This window comes from Pelophylax lessonae (genome assembly GCF_965119305.1).
Source record: "Pelophylax lessonae genome assembly, chromosome: 10".
Classification (NCBI taxonomy): Eukaryota; Metazoa; Chordata; class Amphibia; order Anura; family Ranidae; genus Pelophylax; species Pelophylax lessonae.
This window is the reverse complement of record NC_138777.1, coordinates 202953995-202971013: the sequence shown is the minus strand read 5'-3', so window position 1 is coordinate 202971013 and position 17019 is coordinate 202953995. Positions and strand designations below refer to the sequence as shown.

The following is a 17019-nucleotide window of genomic DNA, read 5'->3' as shown; positions in this document are numbered from 1 at the left end:
GAGGATGGAGTCAGGTGGAGGAGGGTGGGAGTAAGAATGGAGTCAGGTGGAGGGGGGTCGGTGGTGTAGAGCAGAGGTGGGTGTGAGGATGGTGTCAGGTGGAGGAGGGTCGTGGTGTAGAGCAGGGGTGGGTATGAGGATGGTGTCAGGTGGAGGAGGGTCGGTGGTGTAGAGCAGAGGTAGGTGTGAGGATGGAGTCAGGTGGAGGAGGGTGGGAGTAAGAATGGAGTGAGGTGGAGGGGGGTCGGTGGTGTAGAGCAGAGGTGGGTATGAGGATGGTGTCAGGTGGAGGGGGGTCGGTGGTATAGAGCAGAGGTGGGTGTGAGGATGGTGTCAAGTGGAGGAGGGTCGGTGGTGTAGAGCAGGGGTGGGTATGAGGATGGTGTCAGGTGGAGGAGGGTCGGTATATGTGTAGAGCAAAGGTGGGTGTGAGGATGGAGTCAGGTGGAGGAGGGTCGGTGGTGTAGGGCACAGGTGGGTATGAGGATGGTGTCAGGTGGAGGGGGGTCGGTGGTGTAAAGCAGAGGTGGGTGTGAGGATGGAGTCAGGTGGAGGAGGGTCGGTGGTGTAGAGCAGGGGTGGGTATGAGGATGGTGTCAGGTGGAGGAGGGTCGGTGGTGTAGAGCAGAGGTGGATGTGAGGATGGTGTCAGGTGGAGGAGGGTCGTGGTGTAGAGCAGGGGTGGGTATGAGGATGGTGTCAGGTGGAGGAGGGTCGTGGTGTAGAGCAGGGGTGGGTATGAGGATGGTGTCAGGTGGAGGAGGGTCGGTGGTGTAGAGCAGAGGTGGATGTGAGGATGGTGTCAGGTGGAGGCGGGTCGGTGGTGTAGAGCAGAGGTGGGTGTGAGGATGGTGTCAGGTGGAGGAGGGTCAACGGTATAGAGCAGAGGTTGGTGTAAGGATGGTGTCAGGTGTAGGAGGGTGGGAGTAAGAATGGAGTCAGGTGGAGGAGGGTCGGTGGTGTAGAGCAGAGGTGGGGGTAAGGATGGTGTCAGGTGGAGGAGGATCGGTAGTGTAAAGCAGCGGTGGGTGTGAGGATGGAGTCAGGTGGAGGAGGGTCGGTGGTGTAGGGCACAGGTGGGTGTGAGGTTTGTGCCCGGTAGGGGGAGGGTGGATCTGGCAGTGAGAGGGATGGGTGTAGTCTGTTGGCAGAGAGCGAGGATTGAGTCAGGGCTCTGCATGCAGATGCTAGAAGATGTTTTCCTCCCTGATGTCTCTGTGGCATGGGGAGGAGAGAGGTGAGTGTCCATCCGGAGCACAGAACCCGTCACAATCGCAGCTGCTGCAGCATGAGATAGGATTACTGCAGCTGCTGGAAGTTCAGAGATGGCAACTTTCGCACTCCATGCAGAATGGGAGGCTGGAAATGTAGCACTGAGGGAAGCTGGGGGATCATTTAGAGGTTGTAGAAGAGGGATGGAAGATTGGAATGGGGAGGCTGGGGTAAATAGTGGGGGGAAATGTCAAAATGAGGGATTTTCAGGGCAGGCAAGCAGAGGACAGGTGGGGAGACGGAGGAGCTGGAGGTGTCAGTGATATGATATGTATATCTTTAGGAGGTGGAGGGTGCTGAATATTTGGAGGGTGTTGGGGTGGGGGCTTTACTGAGGCTTACCATGAAGGTATATTGGTGGGAGAGAGATAAATAGAGGAGGGGATGGTAGGGTGGGGGAGGGCTGTTTAGAAGAAAGGGGGGGGGGAAGGGGTATATATATATATATATATATATATATATAGAAAGATATACAGGGAATGAGGGCTATATTGAGGTGGGGGTGAGCATTATTGAGGGGCTATATAAAGGAGGGGTAAATATTGAAGAGGGTTGGATGAAGATACATTGAGGGATTAGGGGTATCATTTGGGGATAATGGGGAGAGGGATTTATTGAGGGAATATATAAAGGAGGTGGATGAAGTGTATATTGGGGAGAGGGGTATATACAGGAGGAGAGATGAATGATATATTAAGGGGTGTATTGAAGGGAATATTAAGAAATTAAAGATATATACAAAAGGGAGAGAGGAGGGGGTCTATTCAGGGATAAAAGATACATTGGGGGATGAGGGGTACATAAGAGGAAGAAGGTAAGGTGTATATTGGGAAACGAGGGGTATATAGAGGAGTGGGTGAGGGGTAAATTGTGAAGAGGATAAAGGGTATATGAGGAAGGTGGGGTATATAGAGGAGGGCTGAGGGGAATATTAGAGATGAGGGGTATATAGAGAGGGCTGGGATGTGTATAAAGGGGATGTGGGGTATATAGAGGGGTATTTAGAGGGAGAGGGTATATAGAGATGAGTATATAGAAGGGGGCTGGGGGTTCTATAGAGATGAGAGGTATATAGAAGGGGACTGAGGTGTATATAGAGATTAGGTTTATATACAGATAAGGGATATATAGAGGGTTATATTGAGGTTTCTCAGGAGAATATTCAGCAGCTGGAAGTTCACAGTTTCCAATCAGAAACTACGTAACTGATCGCACCTCACTGTGACACCAGGGTGAGTCAGCAAACATCGGAGACCGACTGTCTCTAACCAAGAGACCTCATCAGTGCCCTGACTGTCTCTATCCTATACAGCTTATCAATACCTTGATTGTCTCTATCCAAGACCTCTCCTCAATATCCTGACTGTCTATACTAAGGCCTCTTATCAATACCCTGACTGTCTTTATCAAAGACATCTCATCAATACCCTGACTATTCTATACTGAGACGCTCATCAATAGCCTGACTGTTCTATACTGAGACACCTCATCAATACCCTGACTGTTCTATACTGAGACACCTCATCAGTACCCTGACTGTCTATACTGAGACACCTCATCAATACCCTGACTGTTCTATACTGAGACACCTCATCAGTACCCTGACTGTCTATACTGAGACACCTCATCAGTACCCTGACTGTCTATACTGAGACACCTCATCAATACCCTGACTGTTCTATACTGAGACACCTCATCAATACCCTGACTGTTCTATACTGAGACACCTCATCAATACCCTGACTGTTCTATACTGAGACACCTCATCAATACCCTGACCGTCTCTCTCTGAGACACCTCATCAATATCCTGACTGTCTCTAAACTAAGACCCCTACTCAATACTCCGACTGTCTATACTGAGACACCTCATCAGTACCCTGACAGTCTCTATCTGAGACACCTCATCAATACCCTGACTGTCTCTCTCTGAGACACCTCATCAATATCCTGACTGTCTCTAAACTAAGACTGCTACTCAATACTCCGACTCTCTATACTGAGACACCTCATCAGTACCCTGACTGTCTACACCAAGATACCTCATCAGTACCCCGACTGTCTCTGTATGAGACCCCTGATCAACATCCCGACTGTCTATACTGAGATCCCTCATCAATACCCCCACTGTCTATACCGATACACCTAATCAATACCCTTAGTGTTTCTATCTGAGACCCCTCATCATAATCCTGACTGTCTATTCTAAAAACTCTCAATACCCCACTGTCTAAAGCGAGACATCTCATCATTATCCTGGCTGTCTCTATCCAAGACCCCTCATCAATACCCTCGACTGTCAATACTGAGACCCCTCATTTAATACCCTGACTGTCAATACTGAGACCTCTCATCAATACATCGACTGTCTACACCGAGACCCCTCATCACTAGCCCGACTGTCATTACCAAGATACCACATCAGTGCCCTGACTGTCTACACCAAAACACCTCATCAATATTCTGACTGTATAAACCAAGACACCTCAATACCCTGACCTTCTGTACTGAGACTTCTCATCAATATCCTGGCTGTCTATACCGAGAAACCTCAATACCCTGACTGTCTGTACTGTGACTTCTCATCAATATCCTGGCTGTCTATACCAAGAAAGCTCAATACCCTGACTGTCTGTACTGTGACTTCTCATCAATATCCTTGCTGTCTACACCGAGACCCTTTATCAGTACTCTGATTTTCTATACCGACTTTTTTTTAATATCCCATATTGTCTGCAGGTTGAGTAGTGGGGCAGATATTGTCTGCAGGTTGAGTAGTGGGGCAGATATTGTCTGAAGGTTGAGTAGTGGGGCAGATATTGTCTGCAGGTTGAGTATTGGGGCAGATATTGTCTGCAGGTTGAGTAGTGGGGCAGATATTGTCTGCAGGTTGAGTAGTGGGGCAGATATTGTCTGCAGGTTGAGTAGTGGGGCAGATATTGTCTGCAGGTTGAGTAGTGGGGCAGATATTGTCTGCAGGTTGCTGTCCCGGTGAATTGTTCCGTGTTATTCTGCAGGTTTGCTGCTGCCGGAGCTCAGTATTTCGGGAATGAGTGAGCTGCGCTTCCCTGAAGAGAAACCCCTACTGAGAGGGCAAGACACTGAGATGGTGAGTGCCACCGAGGCTGTGCTCCTGCAACATCACTGACACCCACCAGCACCAATCCTCTCCCTGAACCCCCACTTACCTTCACCCACCCACACCTTTCCTCTCTCTGCTTTCTCACTTACCTACACCCACCAACACCTACCCTTTCCTTAAACTCCTCCACCTACCTACACTCACCAGCATGTATCCTCTCCCTGCACCTTCACTTAGGTACTATCACTCGCACCTCTTCTCTCCCTGCACCCTCACTTACCTACTCCCACCCACACCTCTCCCTGCACCCTCACCTATTTCAACTTGTACCTATCCTCTCCCCAAACCCTCACTTATCTTCACCCACCAGCATGTGTCCTCTCCCTGCACCCTCACTTACCGAATCCCACTTGTACCTACCCTCTCTCTACACCCTCACTACCTACACCCACTTCCAGATCTCACTTCCCTTAACCCTCCTGTACCTACACCCATATGCAGCACATACAGAATTCCCATTCCCACCTGCAGATCTCCCTTCCTGGCACTTTTCCTATAGCTACACCCACCTGCAGATCTATGTTTCCTTAATCCTCACTTAACCTACATCCACCTGCAGATCTACCATTCCTTTCCCCTTACTTGCCTACACCCACCTGCAGATCTCCTTTCCCTTCGCCTTCACTTACCTACACCCACCTGCAGATCTCCCTTCCCTGCCTTCTCTCTTACCTACACCCACCTGCAGATCTATCTTTCCTTAATCCTTATTTAGACTACACCCACCCCGCAGATCTATCATTCCGTAATCCTTACTTAGCCTACACCCGCCCGCAGATCTATCTTTCCTTAATCCTCACTTAACCTACACCTACCGGCAGATCTACCTTTCCTTTACCCTCACTTACCTACATCCACCCTCAGATCTCCTTTCCCTTCACCTTCACTTACCTACATCCACCTGCAGATCTCCCTTCCCTGCCTTCTCTCTTACCTACACCCACCTGCAGATCTATCTTTCCTTAATCCTTACTTAGCCTACACCCGCCCGCAGATCTACCTTTCCTTTACCCTCACTTACCTACATCCACCCTCAGATCTCATTTCCCTTCACCTTCACTTACCTACATCCTCCTGCAGATCTCCCTTCCCTGAACCCTCCTTTACCTACACCTACTTGCAGATCTCCCTTCCCTGCACTCTCCCTTACCTACACCCCCTGGAAGATCCATATTTCCTTATTCCTCATTTAACCTATACCTGTACCTGCAGATCTACCTTTCCTTCACCTCACTTACCTACATCCGCTCTCAGATCTCCTTTCCTTTCACCTTCACTTACCTACATCCACCTGCAGATCTCCTTTCCCTTCACCTTCACTTACCTACATCCACCTGCAGATCTCCTTTCCCTTCACCTTCACTTAACCTACATCCACCTGCAGATCTCCTTTCCCTTCACCTTCACTTACCTACATCCACCTGCAGATCTCCTTTCCCTTCACCTTCACTTACCTACATCCACCTGCAGATCTCCCTGCCCTTCACCCTTTGCAGATCCCCCTTCTCTGCAACCTCACTTACCTACACCCACCTACAGATCTACCTTCTCTCTACCCTCACTTAGCTAATTTACTAAAATGACAAACCGTACAGAAATGTCTTCTTGTCTTCCTTTCCTACATTCAAAAAAAAAAAAAAAAACTGTTCATCTGGTATATACACCGAGAAGGTGTCATTATTATTATTATTATTATTATTATTGATTATTGTATATCTGATAATGAACAATTTTTGTAAGAATCTGTATTCCAGCTAAAGATTGTAAAGCATCATTTGTAGTATTAATGAAAGAAGAGTCATGTAGGATAGGAGTAATATTTTACAAATCCATATAAGATTAGGAGTGATACTCTGCTGAGTCATGTAAGATTATGAGTGATACTCTGCTGAGTCATGTAAGATTAGGAGTGATACTCTGCTGAGTCATGTAAGATTAGGAGTGATACTCTGCTGAGTCATGTAAGATTAGGAGTGATACTCTGCTGAGTCATGTAAGATTAGGAGTGATACTCTGCTGAGTCATGTAAGATTAGGAGTGATACTCTGCTTAGTCATATAAGATTAGGAGTGATACTCTGCTGAGTCATGTAAGATTAGGAGTGATACTCTGCTGAGTCATGTAAGATTAGGAGTGATACTCTGCTGCGTCATATAAGATTAGGAGTAATATTTTTTACAAATCTGTGTAGGATTAGGAGTGATACTCTATAGAGTCATGCAGGATTAGCAGTAATACTGTATAAATGAATTCTGGATTAGGAGTGATACTGTGGATGGGTGTCAAACTCCGTTTCATTATGCGCAGCATTAGCATTATGAATGCCCTCAAAGGGCCAGTTTTATCTGTAAGACTAGATTTCCAGAGTACCCCTTCCCAGGGCCGTCATTATTATTGATTGGACTATGGGCTAACGTTTTCTTGAGCCCTCCCAAATTCACTAATCAACTATTTGTGGGCAGTGCAGGCTCAAGGGTCAGCTGCTTTGGGCCACACACAAATGAATGGACCTGGGGAAGCTGCCCCTTTTGTCCTGTGTTAAAGACAGCCCTGCCCTACCTTACATAAGATGTCAAGCTTCCCCACCCCCCACCATCAGAAGTCAAGAGTACGCTACCCTCCCTTACATCACAGTGCACCCACTCCTTACTATGTGCTGCTGCTGGAAAGAAGCCGGGGGGTTAGGATGGGATGCAAAAGGTGCAGGGTCTGGAGGAGGACCAGAGGAGATCTGGAGTCAGCTGCCAGAGTAGTCTGCTGAATGCTGAGACCAGGAGAGGCAGAGATGAGGGGGTGCTGCAGCTGCACAGAGTTCTGTCTGTCGTCCTCTCTGCTGCCAACTTCGAAGACGGGGGGGTTGGAAATTGCAAAGACATGGATGGAGAACCATAGGATCTGGCGGAGGAGTTCTGTCCTCCTCTCTGCTGCCAATTGCTGGAATAAGGTGGGGGCAGAGACAAGGGCGGTGCTGCAGGAAAGGTGCAAGGGCCACGTGACATTATCTGGTGGGCCAGGTTTGGCTCGTGTTTGACACAGGTGCTCTACAGAGTCATACAGGATTAGGATTAATGCTCTACAGATGTCTGAGGATTAGGAGTAATACTCTACTGATATGTAATATTAGGAGTAATACTATACGGAGTCATGCGGGGTTAAGAATAATACCCTATTGAGGTATGTGGGTTTGGTTGTAAAACTCTACAGAGTTGTGTAGGGTTAGGAGTAATATTCTACAGAGTCATGTAGTATTAGGAGTGGACAAATAGGACAAGCTCAAGAAAAATAGACTTAGGAGTGATTGTCTACAATTCATGAGGTTTGATATTCTATATAACATTGCATTGTAGGGAACATTTCTTTACCCAGGAGTTTAGTATTAGTGGTAATACTTTGTGAAGTATTAGGAGTGATATTCTGCATTGAGTCTTTCATTGAGATTAGTAGTATTAAACACAATTTGTTGTGCTTTCAGGAATCAGCCGATACTTTCCTCTCTGCATCCACTGACACTGACTGGAAGGTGAGTTTTCCTCTGTATATAGATATTTTATTGATTGTCAATTGTTTTCTGCTAAACGGTGTATAAAAGATCAATGTATACCTCCCACCGATACACTTTGTCACTACATACTGAGAACTATTGTTGGAACCATACTGCTCACATTGTCCTCTCCTGTGTCGTGTTGCCTCCTCCTGTGTCGTGTTGCCTCCTCCTGTGTCGTGTTGCCTCCTCCTGTGTCGTGTTGCCTCCTCCTGTGTCGTGTTGCCTCCTCCTGTGTCGTGTTGCCTCCTCCTGTGTCGTGTTGCCTCCTCCTCTGTCGTGTTGCCTCCTCCTGTGTCGTGTTGCCTCCTCCTGTGTCGTGTTGCCTCCTCCTGTGTGTTGTTGTCCCATTCTGTCACATTGTTCTTGTGTCAGATTGTCCCATCCTGTGTCACGTTGTCCTGCATTGTGTTAGATTGTCTCAACCTGTATTATGTTGTCCCGTCCTGTCTCAGATTGTCTGGTTCTGTATAACTTTGTCTTATCTGTGTCAGGTTGTCTTATCTGTGTCAGGTTGTCTTATCTGTGTCATGTTGTTCCATCCTGTATTACATTGGGATATTGTGTTACATTGTTCTTTTCCTGTGTCAGATTGTCTTGTTCTGTCAGGTTGTCTGGTTCTGTATAATGTTGTCCTGTCCTGTCCTGTGCCAGGTTTTCCTGTCCTGCGTTATCTTGTCTCATCTTGTGTCACATTGTCCTGTATTGTTTTATGTTTTCTTGTCCTGTATCAGGTTGTCTTGTCCTGTGTCACATTGTCCTGAATTGTGTTACATTATTTCACCCTGTGTTAGGTTGTCCTGTCCTGTATGCTGTCCTATTCTGTATCAGGTTGTCCTGTATTGTGTTACATTGTTCTTTCCTGTGTCACATTTACCTGTCCTGAGTCAGGTTGTTTGGTTCTGTAAAACCTTGTCCAATCCTTTGTCTCATTGTCCCGTCCTGTGTAGGTTGTCCTGTCCTGCATCCTTATCTCATCCTGTGTCACAGTGTCTTGTATTATGTTACATTGTCCTCTTCTGTGTCATGCTGTCCTCGATTGTGTCACAAGGTCCTGTATTGTGTTACATTGTCTGGTCCTATGTCATGTTGTCTCATCCTGTGTTAGGCTGTCCGGTCCAGTATAACATTGTCCTGTCCTGTTTCAGGTTGTCCTATGCTGTATAACATGGTCCTGTATTGTGTTACATTGTTGTTTCTTGTGTCATACTGTCCTATCCTGTGTTATGTTGTTCTGTATTGTGTCAGATTGTCCTCTGCTGTGGCATGTCCTGCCTCAGGTTGTCTGGTCCTGTATAACATTGTACTGTCTTACAACAGTCCTGTCCTTTACTTGTTTTGTGGTCTTTTGAGGTTGTCCTATCTTGCGTCAGGTTCTCCCATCCTTTTTGTTGTCCTGTCCCGTCCCGTATCAGGTTGTCTTGTCCTATGTGACGTTTTCCTATCCTATTTCAGGCTGTGCTGCCCCGTGTCATGTTGTTCTGTCTGTTAGGTTTTTTCATCCTGTATCAAATTGTCCTGCCCAGAGTTACATTATCCTTTCTTGTGTCTCGTTGTTCCATTCCTTATGTTCTTCTGTCCTGTAACTACAACACATTGTACTGTCCTAAGTCAGGTTGTCCCATCCTGTGACAGATTGTCCCATTTTGTTTTTCCTGTCCTACAATGTGTTGACTCATCCTATGTCAGGTTGTCCTACCCTGTGCCACATTGTCCTGTCCTGTATCACATTATCCTGTTTTACGTCAGGTTGTCCTGTTCTGTGTCAATTTGTGCAGGATCTTGCCTTGTTTCCTCTTATCCTGACCGGCATCTTATTGTCCTGTGTCACATTGTGTCATCCTGTGTCATGTTGTCTGTTACTTTTTCCATTCTGTTTAGGTTTGCTTGTCCTGTGACATGTAGTCTTGTCCTGTGACATGTTGTTTTGCACTGTATCAGTTTGTCCTGTGTCTTGTTTTCCTGTGCTGTATAAGCGTTTTCTTGTCATGTCCTGTCCTGTGTTAGGTCATGTGATCTTTGTCCCATCATGCTTAAGTTTGCTTGTCCTGTGCCACATTGTCTAGTTTGTGTCAGTTTGTCCTGTGTCATGTTGTCCTGTCCTGTATAGTGTTTTCCCGTGTCCAGTTTTCCTGTCCTGTGTAAGGTTTTTCTGTCATGTGTCATGCCAGCCTGTCCTGCATCACATTGTCCTGTCTTGTGTCAAGTTGTTATGCCCTCTGTCAATGTATCCTGCCTTGTTTTAGGTTGTCCTATCCTGTGTCAGGTTGTCCCATGATGGGTCAAGTTGCCCTGTTCAGCATCATACTGTCTTCTCCTCTGTCAGGTTATGTGGTCCTATGTAAAGTTGTTCTGTGCTGTGTCACATTGTCCTTCTCCATGTCATGCTGTCCTATCCTATGTCAACCTTTTTTCTGTCAGGTTGTTCTTTCTTTTCAGCAAATTGTCCTGTATCTTGCCTTCTGTCTGGTTGTCCCGTCTTGTGTCTGGTTGTCCCGTCTTGTGTCTGGTTGTCCCGTCTTGTGTCTGGTTGTCCCGTCTTGTGTCTGGTTGTCCCGTCCTGTGTCTGGTTGTCTTGTCCTGTGTCTGGTTGTCTTGTCCTGTGTCTGGTTGTCTTGTCCTGTGTCTGGTTGTCTTGTCCTGTGTCTGGTTGTCTTGTCCTGTGTCTGGTTGTCTTGTCCTGTGTCTGGTTGTCTTGTCCTGTGTCTGTTTGTCTTGTCCTGTGTCTGGCTGACCCGTCTTGTGTCTGGCTGTCCCGTCCTGTGTCTGGTTGTCCCGTCTTGTGTCTGGTTGTCCCGTCTTGTGTCTGGTTGTCCCGTCTTGTGTCTGGTTGTCCCGTCTTGTGTCTGGTTGTCCCGTCCTGTGTCTGGTTGTCCCGTCCTGTGTCTGGTTGTCCCGTCCTGTGTCTGGTTGTCTTGTCCTGTGTCTGGTTGTCTTGTCCTGTGTCTGGTTGTCTTGTCCTGTGTCTGGCTGTCCCGTCCTGTGTCTGGCTGTCCCGTCCTGTGTCTGGTTGTCCCGTCTTGTGTCTGGTTGTCCCGTCTTGTGTCTGGTTGTCCCGTCTTGTGTCTGGTTGTCCCGTCTTGTGTCTGGTTGTCCCGTCTTGTGTCTGGTTGTCCCGTCTTGTGTCTGGTTGTCCTGTCCTGTGTCTGGTTGTCCCGTCCTGTGTCTGGTTGTCCCGTCCTGTGTCTGGTTGTCCCGTCCTGTGTCTGGTTGTCCCGTCCTGTGTCTGGTTGTCTTGTCCTGTGTCTGGTTGTCTTGTCCTGTGTCTGGTTGTCTTGTCCTGTGTCTGGTTGTCTTGTCCTGTGTCTGGCTGACCCGTCTTGTGTCTGGCTGTCCCGTCCTGTGTCTGGCTGTCCTGTCCTGTGTCTGGTTGTCCCGTCCTGTGTCTGGTTGTCCCGTCCTGTGTCTGGTTGTCCCGTCCTGTGTCTGGTTGTCCCGTCCTGTGTCTGGTTGTCCTGTCCTGTGTCTGGTTGTCCTGTCCTGTGTCTGGTTGTCCTGTCCTGTGTCTGGTTGTCTTGTCCTGTGTCTGGTTGTCTTGTCCTGTGTCTGGTTGTCTTGTCCTGTGTCTGGTTGTCTTGTCCTGTGTCTGGTTGTCCCGTCCTGTGTCTGGTTGTCCCATGCTGGTGTATTTGGTGTATTGCCAAAATATTGCCATCATCAGTAGGATTATTTTGGCTCTGAGTGATACACTGAGGTTTAGGGGTAAAGTTGGGCTCACAATTAGTAATGTTCTTAGTAATACATGTGCTAAATTTGAGTCAATATCACATACACTGAAAACCGCCAGTGCCAAATCTACCGCGGTGTAGGTCATTGGTGCAATGGGTCAAATATATATATTATTTTCCCAGGTGCTGTGTCAGGGATCCACCCTTTCATCTCTCCCCCTCCCATTCTTCATATATTTAAATCACGTATATGGATATACAGTATATGCCCACTCCTGTCTGGTCCCACATGGTGGCTGTATTTTACACAGAGCGATCTGCATGTATTATGTACAGCGTTATGTCGGGGGGGGGGGGGGGGGGGTCGTCCCTGGTGTTCAGGGTTTGCATAAAGATGAGTGTGTGTGGGTGGAGGGTGTGTGAGTCGCCCAATCAGCCAGCTGCTGTCTCTGCAGTAAAAGGAGGGAGGGGGGATATAGGAGGAGAGGCTGTATAAAGCACTGCACAGCTGAGCAGCCTCTGTCTACAGCCATCTCTATATACTTTATCCTGAGGTCCGCCCAGTGTCACCTAGACATGCCGGAGTGCTGGGATGGGGTGAGTAATAGGGGGGTCTCAATATTAAAGGGGAGGGGGGCACATTTTCTGCTGTGTGGGGGATCTGTGTGCTGGATTCCCCCCAGATGTCCCATCTTCAAGGTCACAAACCACTGCCAATGTCACAGTACAGACAAAGGCACAAGAGAGTGTTTGGAGTTTAGCACACAGGTCAGGATGTTCTGTGCCTCTGTACTAAACACATATAGGAATGCTCTGCATCTCTGTACTAAACACATGTACGAATGCTCTGCATCTTTGTACTAAGCTCTGCATCTCTGTGTTAAACACATAAGAATGCTATGTGTCTCTATGCTTAACACATATCTGGATGCTCTGCACCTCTGTGCTAGACACGTTGTTGAGATGCTCTGCATCTCTAGGCTGTACACCTGTCAGGATGCTCTGAATTTCCATGCTGAACACACAGTGGGATGGTCTGCATCTCTGTGCTGGGCACATGGCGGGATGCTCTGCATCTCCGTGCTGTACACATGTCAGGATGCTCTGCATCTCTGTACTAAACACATCAGGATGCTCTGCATATCTGTGCTGGACACATGGCGGGATGCTCTGCATCTCTGTACTAAACACATGTCAGGTTGCAATGCATCTCTGTGCTGGGCACATGGCGGAATGCTTTGTGTCTTTCTGCTGTACATATGTCAGGATGCTCTGCATCTCTCTGCTGTGCACATGGCAGGATGCTCTGCGTCTCTGTGCTGCGCACATGGCAGGATGCTATGCGTCTATGTGTGACCTGTATCTGACATATTATCCAGCCTTCCATCCCCTCCCATATCTGCTATGTAATGTCTGCTGTGTCATCAATATCTCTGCTGTCCAGTATACAGCCCGTCCTTCACTTCACATCTGTATATCATCAGCTGTGTTTGTATTCTGATCTCTACATATGTACCCTGACTGCAGAAATATTACAAAATAACTGTGAATTCTAATTTCCATATTTGTCTTTCTGGTAGTATATATATACTGCCAATAAAAAAAGGCCTACCAGTAATCTCTACCCTGCAGTTAATAAAGATCCTGCCGGACCAGTAATATATACCCTGCCGGTATATATGTCATGAACGTAATATGTACCCTGCTGGTATATATGTCATGACCATAATATGTACCCTGCCGGTAGTATATGCTGTATTTGTCCCATCCATCCTCCGGTATACGTATGCGATGTAATCTCTGCCATCCCAGAATGTATAAGTTGCTCTACATCATGGGTGTCCAACCTTGTGGCTTCTCTGGGCCACATTGAGTGTAGAGAAATGTTCTCGGGCCGCATATAAAATATATACTATAGTTAAGGTATATAAGTAATAAAACGCCGCCGCACCCTTCCCGCGCTGCTGCACCCCCCCCCAGCACTAATTTAACACAACTAGTGGATGCTACCATCCGAGGCAGCCTCTGCCTACAGTTAGTTGGAAGCCGCTGTGGCCGTGCCCCCAATTTGACTTACTTCCTCCCCAGCAAAAAAAAAAAATTGTCAGGGGGCAGTGGGCCACATTGTCTGCGTTTCCGGGCCGCATGCGGCCCCCGGGCCGCAGGTTGGACATGCCTGCTCTACATTATAATCTGCAGTGTGCCGTCACCTCTGTCTAAATGTCATCTCTAACATAAAAAATCCTCTTCAGAGTCTTCTCAGCTCTGTTATCAGGTGGAGGTTACCTGCATTATAATATCCAACCCCATCCCTATCTGGTCTCTTCTGTTCAGACTGGGGACTCATTATACACCAGTTTCCCATCTGTGTTGTCCTATGTCAGGGGTCTTCAAACTACGGCCCTCCAGTTGTTCAGGAACTACAATTCCCATCATGCCTAGTCATGTCTGTGAATGTCAGAGTTTTACAATGCCTCATGGGATGTGTAGTTCCGCAACAGCTGGAGGGCCGTAGTTTGAGAATCCCTGTCCTATGTGATTGTACCATGTCTGGTCCTCCTGTCTTGTATGAAGCTCCTCAGTCTTCTGTCTGGTTGTTCTGTCCCGTAACACTTTGTCCTGTCCTGTGTCCGGTTCTCTTGTCCGGTACACAGTTGTCCTTTGTCTGGTTGTCCTGTCTTTTCCCTGTTCTCCTGCCCTATGCCTATTTGTCCTATTCCTTGTCAGGTTGTCCATTCTTGTGTTCTGTATGGTGGTCCTGTCCCATGTCGTTGATCCTTTCTGGTGTCCAGTTGTCCTGTCTTAGATTGCCCTTTGTACATTTGAGACTTCCCTTGCCCAGGTATACTGTATCAGGTTGACCTGTTCTGCGTTCACTTGTCCTATGTCACGTTTTTCTGTCCTCTGTCATGCCGTGGGTGTGGAAGCTCTGAGATGATGGTATGTACAGTGAACAACTCTTGTGCAATCAATAATGAACCAAGATGCTTACATAGATATCTATATCTTTGCTGTCACTTGTACTATGAAGTGTTCTACACACCTGAAATTATAAAAAAAAAATAATCATACAACACTGCCACAAACCTCTAGAATGTACAAATGATAAAAGTGAACTCCAATCAACACAAAAAAAAAAATAGGTTGCATGCTGGAACATCTTTGCATGATATAAACCTCTTTACATACAGTGGGTATTGAAAAGAATCACCCCACTTTAAAATAATCACGTTTGCGTGGCATTGCAGCCTGAATTGAAGACGGAAACAGGGAGATTTACTAAAACTGGAGAGTGAAAAATCTGGTGCAGCTCTCCATAGAAACTACGCTCAGCTGCACAAGATTCTGAGTGCTCTAGTTTTAGTACATACTCCTTCACAGTTTTTGTTTATCCAGCTGTTTTTACTCAGTGCAATTTATAACATCCAAGTAAAATATATAACACTAGAATATCAGAAAAAAAACAAAAAAAAAAACATAAACAGTGAGTTGGAAAAAGGATCACCCCCCTCATGTCCATATTTTGTTGGACCACATATAGCTTTAATTACAGCCTTTAGCGCAGGGCTGCTGTTAGAAATCGCGGGGCCCCGTACAGACTACCTGGCAGGGCCCCCTCAAGAAAATATTAAAGATATATTTAGCTAAAATTACAACAAAATCACTATTATCAGACACAAATATAACATAACTCGCATAATTCCTGCTAAATCTAAAAAAATAAACTATGTTAAATAAAAAAGAAGATGACATGAGAAAAATATACAGGCTGGGCAGTTGGAGCTCAGTGATCAGAGAGACAGAGAGAAACAAAGTTACAATTTACAAATAAACTCCTGAGCAGAGATAAGTGCTGGGAGGGGGGCCACACAGGGAGGGGGGATTAGTGAGGGACAACTGTCTCTTTCTCAACAGATAAAAGCTGATAGCAGGGAGAGGGACAGATCAGATTCAGGTGCTGGAGGAAGATTTCTGTATTTGTTGTCCATCACTAATCCCCCTCTCTGTGTGGGCCCCCCTGTGTGCTCGGGCCCCCTAAAAGAGGGCTGGTGGTCCCCCCCTATCAGCGGTCCTGCTTTAGCATGTTGGGATATGTCTCTACTAACTTTGCACATCTAGACTTTGCAATATTTGTCCACTCTTCTTTTCAGGATCTGCTCAAGTTCAGTTAAATTTCATGGTGACCATTTGTGAACTGCAGTTTTCAAGTCATTCCACAGATTTTGAATGGGGTTTAAGTCTGGGCTCTGACTAGGCCATGCAAGGACATTAACATTTTTTCTCCTTTAACCACTGTGTGGTCATTTTTGCTGTGTGCTTTGGCTCATTGTCATGTTGGAAGGTAAACCTTCTTCCCATAGATCACTTTCTGGCAGAATATTTTCTTCAAGAATTTGATGGTATTTTGCCCCTTCCATTCTTACTTCTATCCTGACATGTGCTCCAGTCCCTGCTGCAGAGAAACACCCCCATGACAGGATATTACCACTGTGATAAATAAAATGGCTGCTTCCCTTTTCCTCATCACCACCTTCATGCTTTACTGTAGGAATGGTGGTATTTGGATGGTGACCTTTATTGGATTTCCGACAGACATATTGTTTGGTGTTGAGGCCAAATCATTCAGTTTTAGTCTCATCTGAACATAACACCCTTTTCCATGTGGCATCAGAATCTTCAAGGTGCAAGCCGTGACTGCATGTGGCCTTTCTTGAGGAGTGGAATTTTTCTTGCAAACCTCCCATACAAGCCACATTTATGGAGAATTTGTGATATTGTTGTCACATGCACACAATGAACACTGTTTGTCATAAATTCCTAGTTGCTGTAGGCCTCTTGGTAGCCTCTCTGACCATTTTCCTCCTGGCTCTTTCATCCAGTTTGGAGCGAAGTCCTGATCCAGGGAGGGTCTGTGTTTTACCAAATACCTTCCACTTCTTAATAATAGACTTCACTCTGCTTTTAGGCATTGATAAAGCCTTTGAACTTTTTTTCTGTATCCATCATCTTATCCACAACCTATCCACAACTTTATCCCAGAACTTTATCCCATAGTTGATTGTTTGTTTCAGTTGCACGATCGGGGACTGAAATCCTCCAGGAAAGCTTTTTTTTTTTTTTTCGTGCTGAACTTATCAAAATGACCACAGTTGATCACAGTTGAAAGTCAAATGGCTTTTTGTGCTATTGAGAAGGTGATTAGCTACACCTGATTGAGTTTACAAGTCATTTTTGGAGGGGGTGAACCTTTTTTTAACTCAGTGATTCTGTTTTTTTTTTTTTTTTTTTTTTTAAATAATTTCTGACACGTTGGTGTTATCTTTCACTTGGAATATAGCTGGATAAAATAACAACTGTGTCTATCGTCATTTCAGTCTGCAAAGCAACAAAATGTGA

General features: G+C 46.4%; 1 protein-coding gene across 4 annotated transcripts in view; it reads left to right on the top strand.

The window, feature by feature from the left end:
- The window catches only part of NDRG4 (NDRG family member 4), a 65412-nt gene that overhangs the window by 28212 nt on the left and 20181 nt on the right, over nt 1–17019 (top strand). For 2 of the 4 annotated variants that reach the window (XM_082269911.1, XM_082269910.1), the window contains exons 2-3: nt 4289–4380; nt 7886–7933. In XM_082269911.1, the coding sequence (XP_082126037.1) occupies nt 4289–4380; nt 7886–7933 (140 nt within the window). Of the gene's footprint in view, nt 1–4288; nt 4381–7885; nt 7934–12064; nt 12220–17019 lie in introns of those variants that run through there. The other 2 variants (XM_082269913.1, XM_082269912.1) reach the window with 1 other exon arrangement.